Source organism: Kogia breviceps, chromosome 18 (genome assembly GCF_026419965.1).
Source record: "Kogia breviceps isolate mKogBre1 chromosome 18, mKogBre1 haplotype 1, whole genome shotgun sequence".
Lineage (NCBI taxonomy): Eukaryota > Metazoa > Chordata > Mammalia > Artiodactyla > Physeteridae > Kogia > Kogia breviceps.
Window position 1 is genome coordinate 881,448 of NC_081327.1, and position 21,498 is coordinate 902,945.

The 21,498-nt window shown below is 46.5% G+C and overlaps 1 protein-coding gene across 2 annotated transcripts; it reads right to left on the reverse strand.

The window, feature by feature from the left end:
- Window positions 1-3,985: 3,985 nt before the first annotated feature.
- LOC131744787 (zinc finger protein 551-like) lies at window positions 3,986-20,931 on the reverse strand. Of its 2 annotated transcripts, XM_067019924.1 has the most exons (4): window positions 20,689-20,931; window positions 17,136-17,259; window positions 14,833-15,738; window positions 3,986-4,394 (listed from the first exon to the last, which is right to left on the reverse strand). In XM_067019924.1, the coding sequence occupies exons 1-4, from the start codon at window positions 20,719-20,721 to the stop codon at window positions 4,360-4,362; spliced, it is 1,098 nt and encodes a 365-aa protein (XP_066876025.1). In that variant the 5' UTR covers window positions 20,722-20,931; the 3' UTR covers window positions 3,986-4,359. The 2 variants fall into 2 exon arrangements, with proteins under 2 accessions (XP_066876025.1, XP_058900635.1); XM_059044652.2 differs by lacking the exon at window positions 3,986-4,394 and having other exon boundaries at window positions 13,775-15,738.
- Between the last annotated feature and the right edge of the window lie 567 nt (window positions 20,932-21,498).

Here is a 21,498-nt window from a genome sequence, read left to right on the forward strand (position 1 = left end):
GTGACTTGTAAAGATGGACTGCCTTTTCTGGGGATTTTGTTGGTCTCACATGACTCTTGTGATGGAATTCCCAGCCTGCAAGTCACTGACCCAGGAAGAGCCTGCCTGCATTGTTCTGGTTTTCTGCTATAACAAAGACCTTAAGGTTTCCGTCACCTTTAATCTCGAGGGTTCTGTTCACTTTAAGGGGTAGTTTGAGAACAACTGGGTTCTGCCAGAATAAAAGAAACAGATTTTGTGGGATCCTGACCCTCATGTGCCTCATGGGTGGATGGAATGGTGGCAGTGCTCCTGCAGGTCTGGGCCTGGTTTGCTTGCTTGGTCCTAATTTGGAGGCTGAATGCTAGTATTTTTTGTGCTGAAAGAGCTTATCCTGAGGGAGCAGTTGTGACAACCTCCAGTACTTCTGGGAACAACATGAAATTGTTCTCTTATTCACAGGAGATATTGCATCCTGCTCAGCACTGGTGAGGGAAGTCTGTTCCCTAGATCCTGCAGCGGAGCCATGTGCCCTAACATCCAGAATTCTGTATGTGTGGTAGTATCCCTGATTGAAAGATTATAGGGGGAATGATAATAGTTACAGGAACAGCTGATTAGTAGAGATCACAGGAGACTGCAGCAAACTGGCCGGAATATGCCTCTTTTAAAAGGGTATCCACAGTGTTCCAGGCACCATGGCTGTGAAGGATGAGCAACTGCAGAAATTCTCAGGACCTTCAGAACTGTGTATCTTGTATAGCTGAGGGCCTTCTTAGAAAATAATCTAATGGTTTTATGGATTCCTATAGCTTCTCTGGGATGTTCACCTTAAGGCCATTGCTGCACAGACAGGGAAACAGGGAGGGAATGACGGAAGATCTCTTAGTCCGATGATGTGGCCTTTGTGACCCAGCCTGCATTCCTACTGACTCAGCTGTAAATGGTCTTCATTGCTCACCAATATTTTCTACTACTGAGGCCAGGCACCGATCCCAGGGCATTACAAGGGATATGGTGGTGTTAACATAGGTTTGCTAAACTTTATTTTTCTAAAACAGTAAGAAATTTTGTTTCTTAATGCTTTTTAGGTACACTTAATAAACAATAAATTGGGACTTACCTGGTGGTGCAGTGGTTAAGAATCCGCCTGCCAATGCAGGGGAAACGGGTTCGAGCCCTGGTCTGGGAACACTGCACATGCCACGCAGCAGCTAAGCCCGTGCGCCACAACTACTGAGCCTGCACTCTAGAGCCCGTGAGCCACAACTACTGAGCCCACGTGCCACAACTACTGAAGCCACACACATAGAGCCCGTGCTCTGCAACAAGAGAAGCCATCACAATGAGAAGCCCGTGCACTGCAACAAAGAGTAGTCCCCACTCACGGCAACTAGAGAAAGCCCATGTGCAGCAATGAAGACTCAAAATAGCCACAAAAAAAATAAATAAAAATAAATTGTCCATATTTAAACTGTACCATTTGAAAAGTTTTGACATTCATATAAACCCATGAGACCATCAAACAATCATGATAATTAACCTATGCATTACCCAGTATTCACCTCATGCCCTTTAATAATCTCTTTCTCTCTGCCCTCCCTGCCCTTCCAGGCAAGCATTGATTTACTCTATAATAAAATATTTTGCATTTTCTATAACTGTATATGAATGGAATTATAAAATGTTTAGTTTTTTATCCCCCGAGTGTCCTCCTCAGGTAGTGTATTTATTTTGAGAATCATTAGTGGTTCTTATGTGGTTAGTTCATTCCTTTTATATTGTTGAGGAGTATGATGTTCTTTGGATATATCACTATTTGTTTATTCCTTCATCTGTTTTTTGGATCTGAATTGTTTCCAGTTTTTGGCTATATCAAACAAAATTGCTATAGACATTTTAGTACAATTCTTCAGTACTGATATATTTCATTTCTCTTGTGCTAATACCTCAGAGTGCAATGCCTGAGTTACAGGTTAGATGAATGTATAACTTTTCAAGTAGCATCAAACTGTGACCTAGCACAATTGTTCCCTTTCGTATTCCTGCCAGCAGTGAGAGACTTCTAGTTCTTCCATATCTTTGCCAATGGTGTGTATGGCTGGACTTTTGAAATTTTTTATTTTTTAATTTTTTTTCAGTACGCAGGCCTCTCACAGTTGTGGACTCTCCTCTCACTGTTGTGGCCTCTCCCGTTGTGGAGCACAGGCTCCGGACGCGCAGGCTCAGCGGCCATGGCTCACGGGCCCAGCCGCTCCGCGGCATGTGGGATCTTCCCGGACCGGGACACGAACCCGCCTCCCCTGCGTCGGCAGGCGGACTCTCAACCAGTGCGCCACCAGGGAAGCCCGGACTTTGGAAATTTTGACCATTTTCTTTTGGCTGTATTGGTTCTTCATTGTTGTGCACGGGCTTTCTCTGGTTGCGGGACTACCCTTCATTGTGCGGGCTTCTCATTGCCGTGGCTTCTCTTGCAGAGCACCGGCTCTAGGCATGGGGGCTTCAGCAGTTGTGGCACACAGGCTCAGTAGTTGCCGCTCGCAGGCTCTAGAGTGCTGGCTTAGTGTTGTGGCGCACGGGCTCTAGAGTGCAGGCTTAGTGTTGTGGCGCATGGCCTTAGTTGCTCTGAGGCATGTGGGATCTTCCCGGACCAGGGATCGAACCTGTGTCCCCTGTCTTGGTAGGTGGATTCTTAACCACTGCACCACCAGGGAAGCCCCTTGACCCTTTTTTTAAAACCTTTTTTAAAAAGTTAGTTATTGGGCTTCCCTGGTGGCACAGTGGTTGAGAGTCTGCCTGCCGATGCAGGGGACGCTGGTTCGTGCCCCGGTCCGGGAAGATCCCACATGCCGCGGAGTGGCTGGGCCCGTGAGCCATGGCCGCTGAGCCTGTGGGTCCGGAGCCTGTGCTCCGCAACGGGAGAGGCCACAGCAGTGAGAGGCCCGCATACCGCAAAAGAAAAAAAAAAAAAAACCTGTAAAAAGTTAGTTATTTATTTTTGGCTGCATTGGGTCTTCGTAGCTGCACACGGGCTTTCTTTAGTTGCAGTGAGCTGGGGCTACTCTTCGTTGCAGTGCGCGGGCTTCTCATTGCAGTGGCTTCTCATTGCGGAGCACGAGCTCTAGGCGCGTGGGCTTCAGTAGTTGTGGCACACAGGCTCAGTAGTTGTGGCTTGCGGGCTCTAGAGTGCAGGCTCAGTAGTTGTGGCACACAGGCTTAGTTGCTCTGCGGCATGTGGAATCTTCTTGGACCAGGGCTCGAACCCGTGTCCCCTGCATTGGCAGGTGGATTCTTAACCACTGCACCAAAGTCCAATTTTGACCCTTTTAATAAATGTGTGTAACAGTATTTCACTGTAGTTTTAGTTCCACTTCCCTGATGTTTCATGATGTTGAGGATTTTTCATTTGTTAATTTGCCACCTGTATGTCTGGTAAGAATGTTCATATCCTTTGCCTGTTTTTTAAAAATGAATTTTGGCTATTTTTCTTTTCATTAACCAATTAGAAGATAGTGAAACAATAAAGACTTATGTTGCAACTTCATTCATTCTTCAGTGATGTGACTTCTTAACTAAGGAATAATTGTATTTAATATTCTGGAATACTGGAAGATATCTCCCCTACCTTATTTATTTATTTATTTATTTACTTTGGTACATTGCAATGACCACATATAACTTACAGCTGATTTTAAGTTTAATCTGCATTTTTAATATATTCTCCATTACTTTAAGTCTAAATATTCAACAATACAATAAATAAAGGGGAGTTCCCTGGCAGTCCAGTGGTTAGAACTCCACACTTTCACTATCGTGGCCCAGGTTCAATCCCTGGTTGGGGAATTGAGATCCTGCTAGCTGCACAGCAAAAAACCAAAAAACTCGAATAAATCAAGCTATACTTTGTAGTATTGTCAGTTTCCCTGGTGTATATATTCCCATCAATGGCCAATTTAAAACTGTCAATGTGAACTCACTGACCATGGAGTTGGAAAAAGTTGCCAGTAGCACACCAATGTAGTCTATTTCCACCATACTAATTCAGTAGACACACATAACCTCAAGAATATAGAAAATAATGAAATGTGAAATGATTACGAAGTGAAAATTTTTCATATATACATATTTTTGAACTATAGTTGATTTACAATATTAGTTTCAGGTGAGGGCCAGTGATGTGTTTGGAGTGACACTGATGACCCTGTTAGGGATACCAGGGTGATGGCGCTGCTGTCCATGAGAATACTATTCACAGGAGAGAAGTGAGTCTGCAGAGAAGGCACTGTATGCCCATGGGGAAGGGCCCAGGTTCCTCAGGTTGAAATGTCAGGGTGTGGTTACATGATGGTTCAGTGCTCAGCAGATGATCTCACAGGAGAGTTATCTGGGGGTCTGGCTGGAGTCCCCAGATGTTTCTGTCAGGGAGCGGATACAAGGGAAGTAGGTGAGGGCTTCCCTGGTGGCACAGTGGTTAAGAATCCGCCTGCCAATGCAGGGGACACGGGTTTGAGCCCTGGTCCAGGAAGATCCCACATGCCGCGGAGCAACTAAGCCTGTGCACCACAACTACTAAGCCCGTGCACCACAACTACTGAGCCTGTGACCTAGAGCCCGTGAGCCACAACTACTGAGCCCGCGTGCCACAACTACTGAAGCCCACGCACCTAGGGCCTGTGCTCTGCAACAAGAGAAGCCACCACAACGAGAAGCCCGTGCACCACAATGAAGAGTAGCCGCAACTAGAGAAAGCCCGCGTGCAGCAACGAAGACCCAACGCAACCAAAAATTAAAAATTTTAAAAATCTTTATTAAAAAAAGGAAGTAGGTGAGCTGAATCAGAACAGTGTTGACTAAATCTTCCCTAACTCAGCCACTTGGCAGATGTGTGCCCTTGTCAAAGTCATCCTCTCTGAGCTGCGGCTCCCTCCTTTGAGAAGTGGAAATAATAAATTGTTCCTCTGCTGGGTAATTTGGGGGCTGGTAAATGAGGTAATCCTCAGGAGAACTCCTCAATGTTAGCTCCCTATGAAAAGAAGGGTGCAGGCAGTTATGGGCTGAATTGTATGTCCCAAAATCCATATGTTGAAGTCTTAACATCCAGTACCTCAGAATGTCATTGTATTTGGAAACAGGGTCTTTAAAAAGGTAAAATAAAGTCACTAGGGTGGACCCTAATCCAACATGACTGTTGTCCTTAAAGGAAGAGGAAGTTAGAGACTTCCCTGGTTGTCCAGTGGTTAAGAATATGCCTTCCAACGCAAGGGACACGGGTTAAATCCCTGGTTGGGGAACTAAGATCCCACATGCCTCAGGGCAACTACTGAGCCCACATGCCTCAACTAGAGAGAAGTCTGCACACTGAAAAGACTGCACGCCACAACCAAGAGCCCGTGTGCCGTAACGAAAGATCCCATGTGCCTCAACTAAGACCCAATGCAGCCAAAGAAAGAAGAGGAAGTTAGGAAATACACACAGAGAGTGAAGACAATGTAAAGATACAGGGGGAAGATGGCCATCTACAAGCCAAGGAGAGCAGTATCAGGAGAAACTTGATGCTGTTAACCCCTTGATCTCAGACTTCTAGCCTCCATGTTTGTGAGAATATAAATGTCTGTTGTTTAAGCTTCCCAGTCTGCGGTACTTTGCTATGGCAACCTTAGCAAACGATTACAGGGACCATCAGCATCCAGGAAGGAGAAGGTCTGAGGGCACCCCAGGGAGGGTGGAGGCTGAGAAGGACACTCAGAGGAGCCTGAGGGAACCAGAAGGAGGGGCTTTCTTAGGGCGGAAACAGGCCAGGAGGGAAGGGGGACACTGTGGGTCAGACTTCCTGAGACACTGGGTTGTGGGCTTGGGATTGATTCCTGGGTCCCCACCCCTTGCTGGGGGTTGCAACAAGAGACTCTCCCTCTAACCCCCACCCCAGGTTCAGTTTCCCCAAGTACGAAATGGGGAGAGGGAGCAGACCTGCTTCAGGGGCTGTTGGAGGATGCTTAAGAGCTCGTGGGCCTAGGGAAGGAGCTCGGAGTGAGGAGCTAGTCTTGTCCTGATCATCCTGAGAGGAGGGGGGCATAGGGGCAGCCGTGCCTTTGGAGAGAGGGGCCGAGTGCCACTGGGGCTGGGGATTGGGGTAAGGGGGTGGATGGGGTTTACAGCTGGCTCTTACTGAAGCTCTGATCCCTAGTGGACAGTCCCCGGCGGTGATGGGGGGGATGCATGCATGACCTGGCTGCCCAGGCACCACCAAGAATTTGAACACCTTCAGATGGATTGTATCCAGCTTCTACCCTCCATGCAATTTGACTATGTTTTAGTTATTGTCTGTTTTTAGGCTGGGTTAAACCATTTCTCTGCTGAAAAGCTACAGCCCTTGAAAAAAAAGCTGATTAATTTTGTTTCCAACCTGGGTCATCCCAATGTTTATATCAAGTGACTGTGTGACATATGAACTATTGTAAAAGAACCCTATAAGATGTTTCCCCTGACTCAAAAACTACACTGTCCTTGTTACCGACGATCTTCTGGAAAAGTCAAAAGGACCAATGGCATTCTTAAATTAAAATCAGCAAAACTTTCAGAAACTCTTGAGCTCCCCTGACCAAAGGTACTCCCACTAGTCCTTACACTCATGTAGTCCACTGACAAATCAGTTATCCCCTATTAATTACTAACTGGAAGTCCCATGTGTCTAGGGACTTCACCTCCAATACTAGACTCTGCCCTGATATATGCAGACATGGCAAAATATTCCAAGGAACTCATGTATTACACCCAGTCCCAATCACCAACTCGTTAAGGCCACCTCCTGAAAATATCTTTTAAACAGCTTCTTCGTGATATTCAGCTAGTAGATTTCATCTATTGGAAGAGATGCCAGAGAATAACTACTCTTGAACCTCTTTAGAAGGGACCCTTCGGTTTCTGTTGACAAGTGGAGCAGTGAAACTCCAGGGAGACACTCATTGGGTTCGCATTTCACGGCTAAAGAAAAGATTCCGAATTCCACACAATTGGCAGGCTACTCCCATAGAGGACCTCAAAAGGAGGATTCTCAGAGAACCTCGAGAAGTAGGTTTCTTACGGAGGCACAATCCTGATTTCTTAAGTATACCCTGCTCTCTCAGGGAAACATTAACCACATTCCAGATGGTGTCATGAGATCTGGAGTCTCTGCCTGAATCAGGAATTTCCCACATACCGTGTTATCTATCATCATCTACAAGAGTGCATTATAGAAATGTCCATAGCTCTGCAATGTGAAGAGGCAACATGAGGTTTCCAGAAGGCAGCTGGAAGAGCAGACGAAAGACAGAAATACGGTCCATAATTGCACTATAAAGATTAGGTTTCATAACTATATGAAACTTGAACTTTATCCTTGAGGCATCCACTGAATAATAAAAGAAACAAAGAGATATGGTATGACTGGCATTCAGGATCTTGTCCTGAACTCAGTGAGGAACAACTTTCTCATCATTTGCCAGGAATAAATCCACATAAAGATTCCAAGTCTTGGAATACAATCTAGATGGCATATCATTTTCCCATGTTCTCTTTTGTGGAAGTTTAACACAGGGCCAATACACACATTGAAAAAATTTTCTGTGACCAGATGTGACCATGGATCAGGGAGACCGCGAGAAAATATACAGTGCAAAGCAAGAGAGAGTCACTAAATGGACAGAGTGGAGAGGAGGGAGAGAGAGAAAAATCATGTCAGAAATTGCAGATAAGAAAAAAGAAAAGGAAGTGGCCCAATTTTGGAAAATAAGAGACTGCTAGAGTTACAGATGTAACTTTTGAATACGGAAAGCTTACAAAATATTATAGTTTCTTCAAGGTATATGAGAAGCAATTCATCAGAAGGAATGGAGGGGAGGGAGGAGCTATAAAGAGAGAAACTGGGGGCTTCCCTGGTGGCGCAGTGGTTGGGAGTCCGCCTGCCGATGCAGGGGACGCGGGTTCGTGCCCCGGTCCGGGAGGATCCCACGTGTCGCGGAGCGGCTGGGCCCGTGAGCCATGGCCGCTGAGCCTGTGCGTCCGGAGCCTGTGCTCCGCAGTGGGAGGGGCCACAGCAGTGGGAGGCCCGCGTACCACAAAAAAAAAAAAAAAAAAGAGAGAAACTGGGACTTCCCTGGCAGTCCGGTGATAAAGAACCCGCCTTCCAATTCAGGGGATGTGGGTTCAACCCCTGGTCAGGAAACTAAGATCCCACATGCCACAGGGCAACAAAGCCCGCGCTACACAACTACTGAGCTCACGCGCCTCAACCAGAGAGCCCGAATGTCACAAACTACAAAGCCCACGCGCTCTGGAACCCGCGCACCACATCTATAGAGCCCATGCACACTGGAGCCTGCGCGCCACAACTAGAGAAGAGAAAAACCCACATGCCACAACTAGAGAGAAGCCCGTGCGCAGCAATGAAAGATCCCGCACGCCTCAACAAAGATCACATATGCTGCAACTAAGACCCAACGCAGCTAAAAAAACAAAAAAAGACTTCGCCTTCCAACTCAGGCGGTGTGGGTTTGATCCCTGGCCGGGGAGCTGAGATCCCACATGCTTTGTGGCCAAAAAAAATGAAACATAAAACAGAAGCAGTATTGTAACAAATTCAATAAAGACTTAAAAAATGGTCCACATCAGGGCTTCCCTGGTGGCGCAGTGGTTAAGAATCTGCCTGCCAGTGCAGGGGACATGAGTTCGAGCCCTGGTCTGGGAAGATCCCACATGCCATGGAGCAACTAAGCCCGTGAGCCACAACTACTGAGCCTGCGCATCTGGAGCCTGTGCTCTGCAACGGGAGAGGCCGCGACAGTGAGGCCCGCGCACCGCAATGAGGAGTGGCCCCCACTCGCCTCAACTGGAGAAAGCCCTCGCACAGAAAGAGACCCAACATAGCCAAATAAATAAAAATTTAAAAAATGGTCCACATCAAAAAAATCTTTTTTAAAAAAGAGAGAAACTAAAATCTAGATTCAAGAAAATCCAGATTCTGAGACAGATGGGACAGTAGGATACATCTCCAACAATGACAATTAAGGACAGACATAACTGCAGGTCAGGAATTGAATGGAAGTTCATTTTCTAACAAAATTGTAATGAGATGGACTTCCAAAGAGAATCATCAAAATAGAATTCCAATAAGGGTTTAGTTTTCTAAGGCAGCAAGCTTAGTCTATGAGCCCTGACATCAAGAGAGTTGACAGGAGCAGTGCATGAATGCAGCGGATTCACAAAGAAAATATTTTCAGAAAGAGAGTTACAGGAACGGCCAGGCACTGCTGTGCTCCATGCTAGGGTGTTACTCTCTGAATCTCACTCCATGCTGGGCTATAAGCCTGGCATTCCCCCTCCCATCAGGACATCTGAGGTTCTATTAGTGTATGGAAGAGATGGCAGGGCTATGCATTGGGGATCTGAATGCATGTGACTAGAACCCTCCCGCATCTTCCTTCTAGAATCATGAGCTTATATCCTAAAACTCTTCTTAGATTCAGAGGAAGTCAGGGATGATAATTAGTTAACAAACAGCTTACTCCATTTGGATTTCAATCTAGAACTATTTTAATGGTTCTGCCTACTGTGAAGAGTTAAGAAAAAGTACGGAACTCTTCCCCCTGATACCCCACAATCTAAAGGAGAATGTGGATTGTGCCAAAAACCTTTTCTCAAGTTACTAACTGAAGGAAATTTTCATTACAAACCTATTTTCCACATTGATTCTCAGTTAGAGTCCAAAATGAAAGAAGAGCCACTCACTCATTATGTGCTTTCCATGTTTCTAAGCATACACATTTTTCCCATTTGACTATGTAAAATCTGCTCCTAAGAAGTGTGATAATTCATATTTTTGATAGGTTTCATCTCATTTAATTAGTTAAAACATTTTGAGAAGTATGTAAATATTCTTTTTTTGTGCACATGAGAATAGAATAAGGAAGGAGGGAAGAAAAAGGAAGAGAATAAAAACTTAAAGATGGATGGTATCAGGTTGACACTTCTGGGTGGGACCAAAGTGAGGCGGTGGGGCAGGGACTGGTACCTCTCGCAGCAATCATGGCGTATGCCGGCCTCACTGTGCCTCTCATCATGATTAGCATGTTCTGGGGCTTGGTCGGCTTCCTGGTGCCCTGGTTCATCCCTAAGGGTCCCAACCAGGGAGTTATCATCACCATGTTGGTAACCTGTTCAGTTTGCTGCTATCTCTTGTCACGAAGAGACCTCCTCTAGATGCAAAATCACCTCCATACTCAGACCACCCTCCTTGACTTGCCCACTTTGGCCATCAGCTGCCTTAAACGTTCATACCACATTTGAATATATTATTCTACAATGCAGCATTTTTTCTTGTCACCTTTTTTTGCACTTTGATGAATGATGTGCCTATTTAATCTAAACTGTGTTGCCTCTATAAAATGGTTTTTTTTAAATTATATTTTACCATTACTTTCTTATTTTTTTTGGCTGCATTCGATCTTCATTGCTGCGCACAGGCTTTCTCTAGTGCAGCGAGCAGGGGCTCCGCTTTGTTACAATGCACAGGCTTCTCACTGCAGTGGCTTCTCTTGTTGTGAAGCACGGGCTCTAGGCACACAGGCTTCAGTAGTTGTGGCACATGGGCTTCAGCAGTTGTGGCACATGGGCTTAGTTGCTCCGCGGCATGTGGGATCTTCCCAGGCCAGGGATCAAACCCATGTCCCCTGCACTGGCAGGCGGATTCTTAACCACTGTGCCATCAGGGAAGTCCCTATAAAAATGTTAATGTACTCTTACAGGATAGAAAGTGCTGTTCTTCTGAGAAATAACGTTACTCTCTCCTTGGAACCTGTGGATGTGAAGATGGCTCCTCCCTGCTCACAACATGAGAATCAGCGAAGTGTTTAAACACTGTTACATGACAACAAGACTCTAGTGCGGCAGTCAGTAGGGGAATATGTTCAGAGGGAAAATGTGTCCCACCAGAATTATACCAAAGTATATTTTCAGGATGAATTTCTTATTTCTGCCCTCTTTTGGAACAAATTATTTTTCTACTTTCTATGTAAAAAAAAAAAAAAAAAAGATGGATGGTGTCAAGGAGAATCTCTAGAAGCCTGCAGAAGGAACTGGGTTTGTACAGGGTGGGATGGAGTGGATACAGCACACTCTACATCTAACAGGAAACAGCCCCTCAATTTATGTATAAGGTTTTTTAGGGTCTCACTTCCAAAACCAGTAACAGAGTAATCTTCCCCTATCTTATCTATTCCTTAAGTTTCTGATTAACTCACTTCTTGGTACAAAAGGAAGATACCCATCTCTGTCTGACACCACAGGGTGAGCCCATGATGACAAGTCGAGTCTGTCTTGTGATTTGGATGAGGAACTCAAGCCTTGAACTATAGTTTTATTATCCCCTAATCCCCTTTCCCACCAGGCCAATCATTTTCAAGTCATCTGCAAATGTATGACAGTGGCTGGATGGGGTACTGAGAATAACTTTTAAACAATTTTTGTCCCAATTAACTGTCATTAAAAACAAATACAACGGGCTTCCCTGGTGGCGCAGTGGTTGAGAGTCCGCCTGCCGATGCAGGGGACACGGGTTCGTGCCCCGGTCCGGGAAGATCCCACACGCCGCTGAACGGCTGGGCCCGTGAGCCATGGCCTCTGAGCCTGTGCGTCCGGAGCCTGTGCTCTGCAAAGGGAGAGGCCACAACAGTGAGAGGCCAGCGTACCGCAAAAAAAAAAAAAAAAACAAGTACAACTCATGTGACAATATCCAAAGAAGCAATTGGGAGAACGTGGGAGAGCGACTTTTCCAAGAGTCCTTGAAGTGCCCAGTGTTATCACAGGGAGGGAAGCAGAAGGCATGGAAGCCTGACAATTAGGAGAGTGGAAGCCATTTACTTGCCTCTGTCCGGATTTGGGATAACTCACAGGGGTTTCTCCAACACCTAATTCCCTGGGAGATGTCATAACTCAGAGGAACGTCATTAGTAAATGGCATGAAAGAGGGAGATCCATAGATATTATGTGTCTACCTTCATTCAAGCTCCAGTCACTGGAGCATTTGTGGATGAACTTTTAGAAGAGGTACATTCCATCTAATTTACTGCAGTCTCCTCAACTCCCTATTAATCCAGTGTTTCTGCACCAACAAAACCAACCCCCCGAAAACCAAGTCTCCCTGGTAAATTTATGATCAACATCTCTACACAAAACTGTATTCCTTTTCTTGTCCTGACCCTGTTCCCCTCAGGATTGAGGAGTATCAAATAAAAGCAGGACCCTGCAGGCCCTCCTGGGTACAAAAGCCCCTCCATGTGTCCCTTGTTTGTTAGTAGAAAGAGGTTTTAGACTCCAAGGTCTTCCCTGAGTTCCAAAGAGCAGACTCAAGCAGTTCCTAATTAGGGAAGTGAGGGAATACAGAAACAAAGGAAAAGCAGTCAAGGAAAAGTAATGACAGCTTAAACAATAGTTCAGCTATAAATCAGAGTCCTTGTTCCTCCTCAAGTGATACATATAACAACAATCTGACACATATCTTTGTGCTGTTCGGCAGAAACCAAGACCACCACCCATGTGGAAGATGGTGACTACATGCTGTCCACAAGCACATAGACCCCAGACTGGTTGGAACTAGCAGGCTGATGATTAAGATAATGAAAACATCACTCTGTTACCTCAATACTAAAAAATCAGAAGAAAGTCCACGAGCTGCAACACTCAAACCAAATGTTGCCTTTAAAAACCCTTCCTTGAAAACCATTGGGGAGTTCAGGTCTTTTGAACATTAGCTGCCCATTCTTCTTGCTTGATGCCCTACAGTAAATGCTGTACTTCACTTCATCACAACCTGGTGTCAGTAGATTGGCTGTGCTGCACATGGGCAAGTGGACCTGAGTTTGGTTCAGTAACTCAAATTATGGTTCTACCTGACCCTTGTAGTCTAACAATAAATGACACTGAAAATGTCATTGAAAATTTGTACACCATGGCACATGGCTCCTTTATAGGACCTGGGGATGAGGTCCCCTCAATGGTGCTGGGAATTATGTGAACAAGGGAATAAAATTCATGTGGGTCACAGAAGCACTGGGGCTTCTCACAACAAAGGCCTCCTCTTCAGGGTGACTTCCGACCTCTCCGAAAATCCTGGCCCCATTCCACGAATTAGGACCACAGAGACCTGCAGTCTTTCTTTCAAGGCCTTGGGAAGCAATACAAATTAATCTGTTCACCTCTACATGCTAACAGATCACAATTTTGCTTCCAAACCCCCATGGAAGAGAGAAAAGAACGGCCAAAATTAAAGGTGCAAGAGGAGGCCTTTACAAAAGATCATAAACCAGAGCAACGTGCAGCAAGCAGTTTCCAGGTTGGTAAATCAGAACCTGGAAAAATTCATCACAAGTATGATGTGAGAACAATAATGTCCCTGAAAAAGGTAGTCCTTCTTAGCAAGCTGATAGGTCCTTTGGACCCAACCTGGGTCAGGTCCATTCCCTGAAATCAGAGAGAAAGGAATGAGGATCCTGCTAAGGGGTTGGGCTATTCATAATTTCCTCAAGCAGATGGGAGAACACAGAGTTCAGCTTTCCTGAGCCTGTTGGAGTGGTGCCTGATGTACAGGGGTGAAATGGCTTCAGCCACAGAAAATGGCAGTGACATAAATCTAACAGCAGCTCTGGGCAGGTTACAAAGTATAATGCATCTCCATAAAGCCTTAGATGTAACTGAAACTTATGAGCAATCTTGCATGGTGTATGTTTGAATAAGAGGTTTAAATTCAGGTAAACGGCTCTCACACAGTCTCCTCCAGTGTTGCTATAATGAGTGAGGAAAGAAAACATTCCCTGCACATTTAAGGCTTTTCTCCAGCATGAACTCTCCAGTGTCTGAGGAGGTTAGATTTGCGGCTAAAGGATTTCGCACATTCAGTACATTCATAAGGTCTTTCTCCCGTATGAACTCTCTGGTGTTGAATGAGGTCAGATTTGTGAGTAAAGAGTTTCCCACATTCACTGCACTCATAAGGTCTCTCACCAGTGTGCCCTCTCTGGTGTTGAATGAGGCTAGAACTTTGGCTAAAGGTTTTCCCACACTCATTACACTCATATGGTTTTTCCCCAGTGTGAACTCTCTGATGTTGAATGAGGCTAGCACTTTGGCTAAAGGATTTCCCACATTCCCCACATTCATAAGGCTTTTCCCCAGAATGAATTCTCCGGTGTTGAATAAGCCCAGAGCGTTGTCTAAAGGATTTCCCACATTCACTGCACTCATAAGGTCTTGTGCCAGTATGAATTCTCTGGTGTTGAATGAGGTCAGATTTGCGGGTAAAAGATTTTCCACATTCAGTGCACTCATAAGGTCTTTCTCCAGTGTGAACTCTCTGATGTTGAATGAGGATAAATTTGCGACTAAAGGATTTTCCACAAACACTGCACTCATATGGTCTTTCTCCAGTATGAACATTCCGGTGTCGAATGAGGTTAGAGAACTGTCTAAACGACTTCCCACATTCACTGCACACATAAGGCCTTTCTCCACTGTGAATTCTCTGGTGTTGAACGAGTTCAGATTTGCAGCTAAAAGATTTCCCACATTCACTACACTCATAAGGCATTTCTCCAGTGTGAACTCTACCATGTCGAATGAGATTAAAAATTTGTCTAAAGGCTTTCCCACATTCACTGCACTCATAAGGCCTTTCTCCAGTGTGAACTCTCTGGTGTCGGAAAAGGCTAGAACTTTGTCTAAAGAACTTCCCACATTTGCTGCACTCATAAGGTCTTTCTTTAGTGTGAACTCTCTGGTGTTCAATGAGGTTGGATTTGTAGCTAAAGAATTTCCCACACTCACCACACTCAAAATGCATTCCTCCAGTGTGTTGTCTCTGGTGGTGAATGAGTTTGGATTTGTGACTGAAGACTTTTCCACATTCACTGCATTCATAAGTCCTTTCTCCACTGTGAATTTTCTGGTGTTTTGTAAGACTAAAGTTGTGGGTAAATAATTTTTCACGTTCTCTGCATCCATAAGGCTTTGTATCACTGTGAATTCTCAGGTGTTTAACAAGGCCAGAGATATGGCTAAAGAATTTCCCACATTCACCACACTCATATGGTCTTTGTCCAGTGTGAATTTGCTGGTGCTGAACAAGTCTGTAGTTGCAGTTGAAGGCTTTCCTACATTTGTTACACTCATAAAGCCCTTCTTTAGAGTGGACACTTTGATCTTGAACAAGTGTGTGGCTGTGGCTGGCAACTTTTTCACATTCACCCCACTTGTAATGACTTTTTTCACTGTGAAAGGCCTGTCCACTCTTGCTGCCACTCTGTCGTTCCTCACCGTTGGGTGTGGCCTGGTGCTGGAGAAGGCCCAAGGTGGCTGGGAAGTCCCCCCCAGCCTCCCTACAGGTGAAAGGCTTCCCTGGCACAAAGAAGTTGCAGCTCCTCACAAGCGAGGCCCTGTCCACATCTCTTTTCCAGGGCTTCTCTCCACTGTCATGCCACTGTTGCTGGTGAAGGTTTGCAATGAAACAGAAGCATCTCACATATGTGCCACTCAAGTCTGGTTTCTGCAAAGGGTATAGTGTTTGGTGCTCAGCTTGCTGCAAAATATCTTTTAAGATGGGGACACACATCTCACAGGGGTGGGTCTTCTGGGTGGATGGACCTGCCTTAGAAGCCCTAACCTGTGACTCTCCTTCTACAGATATACTCTGCTCAGAAGGGGCCTCCTCATCTTCTGTTCCATGGCAACAACCTGAAAGCAGAGAAATGCTGAGGAAATGCATGTTTACTTTGGTGGGAAAGTGAAGTCCCATTACAAAGGTGTGTCAGACACAACAAAGAATGAGCCATGGGTTTGTTCTAAAAACAAGGAAGCTGGGGGCAAGTTGAGGAAGTGGTTGCTTGAAGGCAGTGGGCAGGCCTCTGAAGATCACAAATAGGGGAGACCTCACCAGACAAAAGACACAAGGATGGGTTGCACCACACAGAGCAGAGGCAAGGTTTCCAACTCATTCCTCTGCCAACAACCTTCAGCTGTGGGGCAGGCTGGTTGTGTCCTGCCCCAGTAAAATCCAAATGGAATCAAGTAGCTGGCATTCAAGGAATATTTAAGGATATATGCACACCTCATGATACATGTGCAGGTCAATGGGGGAGAACACTGCAGAGGGAGCAGTACAGAGGAACAGGTGACCCATGGAAGCTGCAAAGGTGAAGGCAGCTAGGAGCTGGAAGTCACAGATGAAATAATAAATAAGTCAGCAAAGCGTCAAGTATGGGGAAAAGGTAGAAATGAGGTGCGGTCAGTGGCACTACTGGTCACCGGGCAGGCTCCTGGTTTGATATGAAAACAGCCATGATGTCATGTCCTCCCCCAGCTGTCACTCACCAGGCCCAGGCAGGCTCTCCTCTGAGATCATCTTATCATGTCTACTCTGTAAAACAACCAGGATTCTCTCTGCACCCTCTATTGTACAACTATTAAGAACCTGAATAACACAAGCCTTATGAAAGACAACATAGGTGAGTGGCCAGCACTGGCCTAGAGCAACTTGCCATATGACAGTATTCAGTAAAGAAAACATTACATATAATTGAATCACTTTGCTGTACACCAGAAACTAACACAACATTGTAAATCAACTATAGTTCAATTTTTTTTTAAGTCTCTAATAAAATGAGATATTCCTGGAAAAAAAAAAGAAAACATTACAAAAAACAACTAAAGGAGAGTCTTACAAAAACAGCTCATGGATCATGTAAGTAATGACCATGATCTGGCACAGGCAGTCACAAAGAACTGTTAGCTAGAAGAAGGGGGAAGAACTGGAGGCTATGGATCTGGACATAGTCACTCCACCAGGGAGAGGGCAAGCAAGGTGTGATTCATTAAGCCAACTACAAGACTCCTGACTCCCAGACCCATCTCTCACTTTTGGAGGCAACGGGTGTTAGGGATGCTTGGGGAGTCCATTACTCAGGGCATGACACACAGCTCAGTGCTGGCATCCACAGTACACATCTGACAAGAAAGTAGAGGAAATTAGCAGAGCCCACGATCCAGCTGTGGAAAAGACAATGCTAACTCCAGGGAAAAAAGGAAAAACGGGACATCATCTCAGAACACTGGAAAGAGTGTGAAGGTCTTACCCAGGGATGCTACAAGTGTAAAGTTTTCCAGCATCACATTGTAGTACAGGAGTCTCTGAGCCTCATCAAGGAGCCCCCACTCCTCCTGGGAGAAGTCAATGGCCACATCCTCAAATTTCATACCCTGTCATAATGGAGACAGTTCATTCCACCATCAGCTTCTCTCCTAGGATTCCAAGTTCATCATGCCACGTTCCCCACTCCCCTCACCCCCCACCCCAATCTATCCTCTGCTCACTCGACTCCCCACCTCAGAGGAGATACCAGGCCTTGATGCCATTACAATCACTCTCTCCTTATATTCCCACTGATACTGTGTCTTCCCACATCAACAGGCAGATGAGCAGATAGGTGACATCTGACCTCTGGGTCTTTCATGTAGGCCACTTGCCTCTTGTCAATAAGGTGGGTGTCACAAACATAGGTTAGGGAGAGACGCTGGCCACAGGGAGAGTGTGAGTGATCTGACACTGGTCTTTCCTTCACCCTTATGACCCCAACAATAGGGTTCTAGGGCCATTAGTTCACACTACCTCTTCACATGCACATAATTCTTTGAACCACACTTCGCTCCCACAGCTGCATTCCCGCAGGGAGAACTTCAAAGGTCACACAGCCTTGCCATGATGGGGATCGTTCATTTCATGACCAGCTTTCCCCCTAGGATCCTAATTTCACCACCTCCCCAATCTATCACTTGCTTACCCCTCTCCCTTCCCCACCTCAGTGAAGATTTCCAAGCTCAGGTGGCACTGATACCCATTGTCTCATCATGGTCCTATTGATTACTGTGTCAGCCCTCAATAACAGGCAGGTGGGCAGACAGATGTCATCTAAGCTCTGGACCTAGCAAATAAAGCCACAACACCCCACTCTTCTCAGGCAATTCCCCTGGGGTTCCCCAGATCAATTCTCCCAGACACCACCAATCCTGGGCTCACCCTTGACTCTTATGCCAATACCAGGGCCCTGGAACCATGAGTTCACGCTCCCTCTCCATGTGCACATCACTCTTTCCACCACAACTCTCTCACAGCTTCACTCCCACAGCCACAGCCCCCCTCCTGCCCTACACCAAAATAATCTCCTCAGCCTCTCTATTCATTACTCAGTATATGTGATCCACAGAATGCTTGGCAAGACGGTGACAGTCCCCACTGACAAAGGCAGCCTTGAATCCTGCTATGAAGGCCTCCTTCCTTGACTGTCCCTTGCTTCAACCTCACTCACTGAGAACCACATCAGATCTCAGATACCATGGCCCTACTCCACTTGTGCTGCACTTGATGAACCCTCACCAGTCACAGCTTTCCGTTCTCCACTTAACCCTCATTCAAGGCCCAGCACCTGGCCCTTTACATCATCTGTGAGTTTCCCAGATGACCACTTGTGTCCCCAAGCTAATCTGCCAGCCTGACTAGATCACCACAGGTCCCACCAAGGGTTACAACAAAACCCTAGTGAGTTGGTAGAGCAGTGAATAAACACCAGCTTGTCTGAATTAATCCCAACGATGCCTCTGCATCCATCTCATGTCCACTAATCCTTCAGAAGCCTTGATCGCATGCCAAACCATTTACCCTTATAACTGTCTCTGTGACTAACTCCTTCACCCATGTTGTGACACCCACCTCCCACAACTGGGGGTCCAAGAAGGAAACCCAGTCTGCAGGCCCGTTCTCTTCTTCCTAGGCTATTATTACCATTATCCTCCTGACCAGGACTCCCCATACTAAAATGATCTACAGCTCCTCCCTAGTCCACACTGTCTACTACCTTTTGGATAAGTCTCCATCCCAAACTCCTCCTCAGAGTTCCAGATGCCCACAAACTGCACTCTGAAACACTTCATATCCTTATGAGGTCAAGAATAAAACTTCTGATATCCCCAGTGAAAATTACTCTTACTACGGACTTCCCCACATCAGCTGGTAAAGCTTCCATCCTTCCACATGCAAAACTCATACTTTCACTTCATCCCTGACTCCTTCTCTCAATCTCAAAGTTAGAAAATCCAATTTACCATACCTAAAACACCAATCCAGAATCCAGCCACATCTCCCACCTCCATGGCCAACACCCTGGTCCAGCTACCAGCACACTCACCCAGACTATAGAAGTATCCTTCTCCCTGGTCTTCCTATCACCTCCCTGATGCCAATACTGTTCTCCATGCTGCAGCCACAGGGAGCCTGTTGAGACCTGGGTCAGATCACCTGTCTCCACTGCTCCAAATATCTCATTGCTCCTATCACCTCCAGAAGAGACACCCAATTTCTCACAAAGCTGTTCCAAGGAATACCCTGGTGGCGCAGTGGTTAAGAATTTGCCTGCTAACGCAGGGAACACGGGTTCAGTCCCTGGTCTGGGAAGATCCCACATGCCATGGAGTAACTAAGCATGTGCGCCACAACTACTGAGCCCACAGAGCGCTGCTAACCTAGAGCCCATGCTCCATAACAAGAGAAGCCACCGCAATGAGAAGCCCACGCACCACAAGGAAGAGTAGGCCCCGCTGACTGCAACTAGAGAAAGCCCATGCGCAGCAATGAAGACCCAACGCAGCCAAAAAAAAAAAAAAAAAAAAAAAAAAAAAAAAGCTGTTCCAGACCTGCCTCTTGCTCCACTGCTCTCAGTTCCCATGAGAAAGAAAAGATACCTACAGGTGCCTGAACCCTCCTCCCTAGCCTCCCCTCCAGGCCTTTGCACATTCTGGTACCTATGGCTGATCTGGTACTTTCCTCATCTCATTCCGCTCGCTGCCAAAAATAGGAACCATTCCACATAACGCTAGGCCTGGTGTTTGTTCAAGGACCCCAGGCCCAAGGCCTGGAAGAGTGGCAGAACAGTACCAGGACGCTATTACCCCAGAGACCACAAGGGTGGGGTGAGGACTAACGAGACCCTGAAATAAACTCCACAAACCAGTATCACTAAGCGATTCCGTAGTTACAGGAATCTGTGGGGAAAGAGAGGTCATTTGAGAGTTTGACCACCACGGGCCAGCATCCTTGGGCTCAGACCGCTAAGTACCCTTGGCCAGTCCGGGAGCCAGGTGAGCTCGAGATGTCTTAATTACCTCCGGGCCTCAGTCCTGAGAACAGACTCTGCCAGCTGTGTAATCTTTTACAGGATTCGACCTTTCCTGTATCTATTATCTCTCTTCTCGTCTGTTCTTCCTCTGAGCAGCCTTTGGAAAACTTTTAGAATCCTATCTCAGAGTCCCTCTTTTGCTCACACCCTTCAGAATGAAAGTAAATCTCCTCAGGCACAACTTCGCCTCACATTCTTTGTCCTGCAGACATAAGACGGACTCCAGGTTTCCCGAATCCTCCCGCCTCCGTCCGACCTCCCAGCCTTTGCACTTGCGGGTCCCTCCGCCTGTCACCCTCTCCCACACGCCCTCACACTGTCAGAAAAAGACCTACCCACGACCGCCTCACCGTCCTGGACACCGCCTCCGAGCTGAAGACACGTGAGCAGCCGCCCCGCACTCGGGGCTTTAGTGTCTGGGGGGATGAGGGCGGTGAGAGCCCGGAAGACGAGCGTTTACCTGAGGCGGGTCCCTCAGAGCCGCCGCCGCCATCGGAGTCTGTGGGCGAGGCGGAGTCTGTGAGGCGTGGAGGTCCCGATCTCAGCCTGTCACGGGGCACCCTGAGATGCGCCGCCGCCAAGCCTTGTACCCGCCTCTGTGGAGGCCTCTGGCGCCTTCTCTTTTAGGACCCCTGGCTCCGAGCCTCTGAGTGGACCTGAGAAACGCCAAAATGACCGCCACAAGGAAGACGCCAGAAGTCCCGCCCCGAAGCGAAGCCCACGCACGGAAATATCTCTGCCCTGGGCTTTCATTGGCTCAATTCCGCCACCATTGGGAGCATTGCCCTCTGGGTAGTGTAGTTTCCACAGCTGCGCAGGAGGACGTTCCCGGCGTCCACCTTGGCGAAGAAAGGTTCTGCGCAGCACGGAGAAATATAGCCATTACTTTGTAATAACTTTAAATGAAGTACACGCTATAAAAATATTGAATCACGGGACCCCTGGCGGTCCAGTGGTTAAGACTCCGCGCTTCCACTGCAGGGGGCATGGGTAAGATCCCACATGTCGCTTGACGGGGCCAAAAAAAAAAAAATTAAAACACTATGTTGTATACGTGAAACCAATATAACATTTTAAATCAGCCATACTTAAAAAAAGAAAAAAAAAGGTTCTGGGGCACTGAGAGTGGCGCTGGGAAATGACTAACCTTGGGGGGAAAGGAATGTGATTATCCCTTTTTAAAGGGGCGGTTCGCGGGTTTCCGAGGAGTGTCGTCTGCCATGGATTATTTGTTTAGAGACATTATTCCGGTCTCTATAAGCTTAAAATG

What these genes read in the sequence shown, in the direction of transcription:
- LOC131744787 (XM_059044652.2), bottom strand. Translation starts at nt 20,721, where the DNA reads ATGGCGGCGGCGGCTCTGAGGGACCCGCCTCAG. An exon ending in CTCTGAGGGACCCGCCTCAG is followed by an intron (nt 17,260 to 20,688) that starts GTAAACGCTCGT and finishes CCATTATGACAG; the next exon opens with GGTATGAAATTTGAGGATGT. An exon ending in TACACTTGTAGCATCCCTGG is followed by an intron (nt 15,739 to 17,135) that starts GTAAGACCTTCA and finishes CTCTGCTTTCAG; the next exon opens with GTTGTTGCCATGGAACAGAA.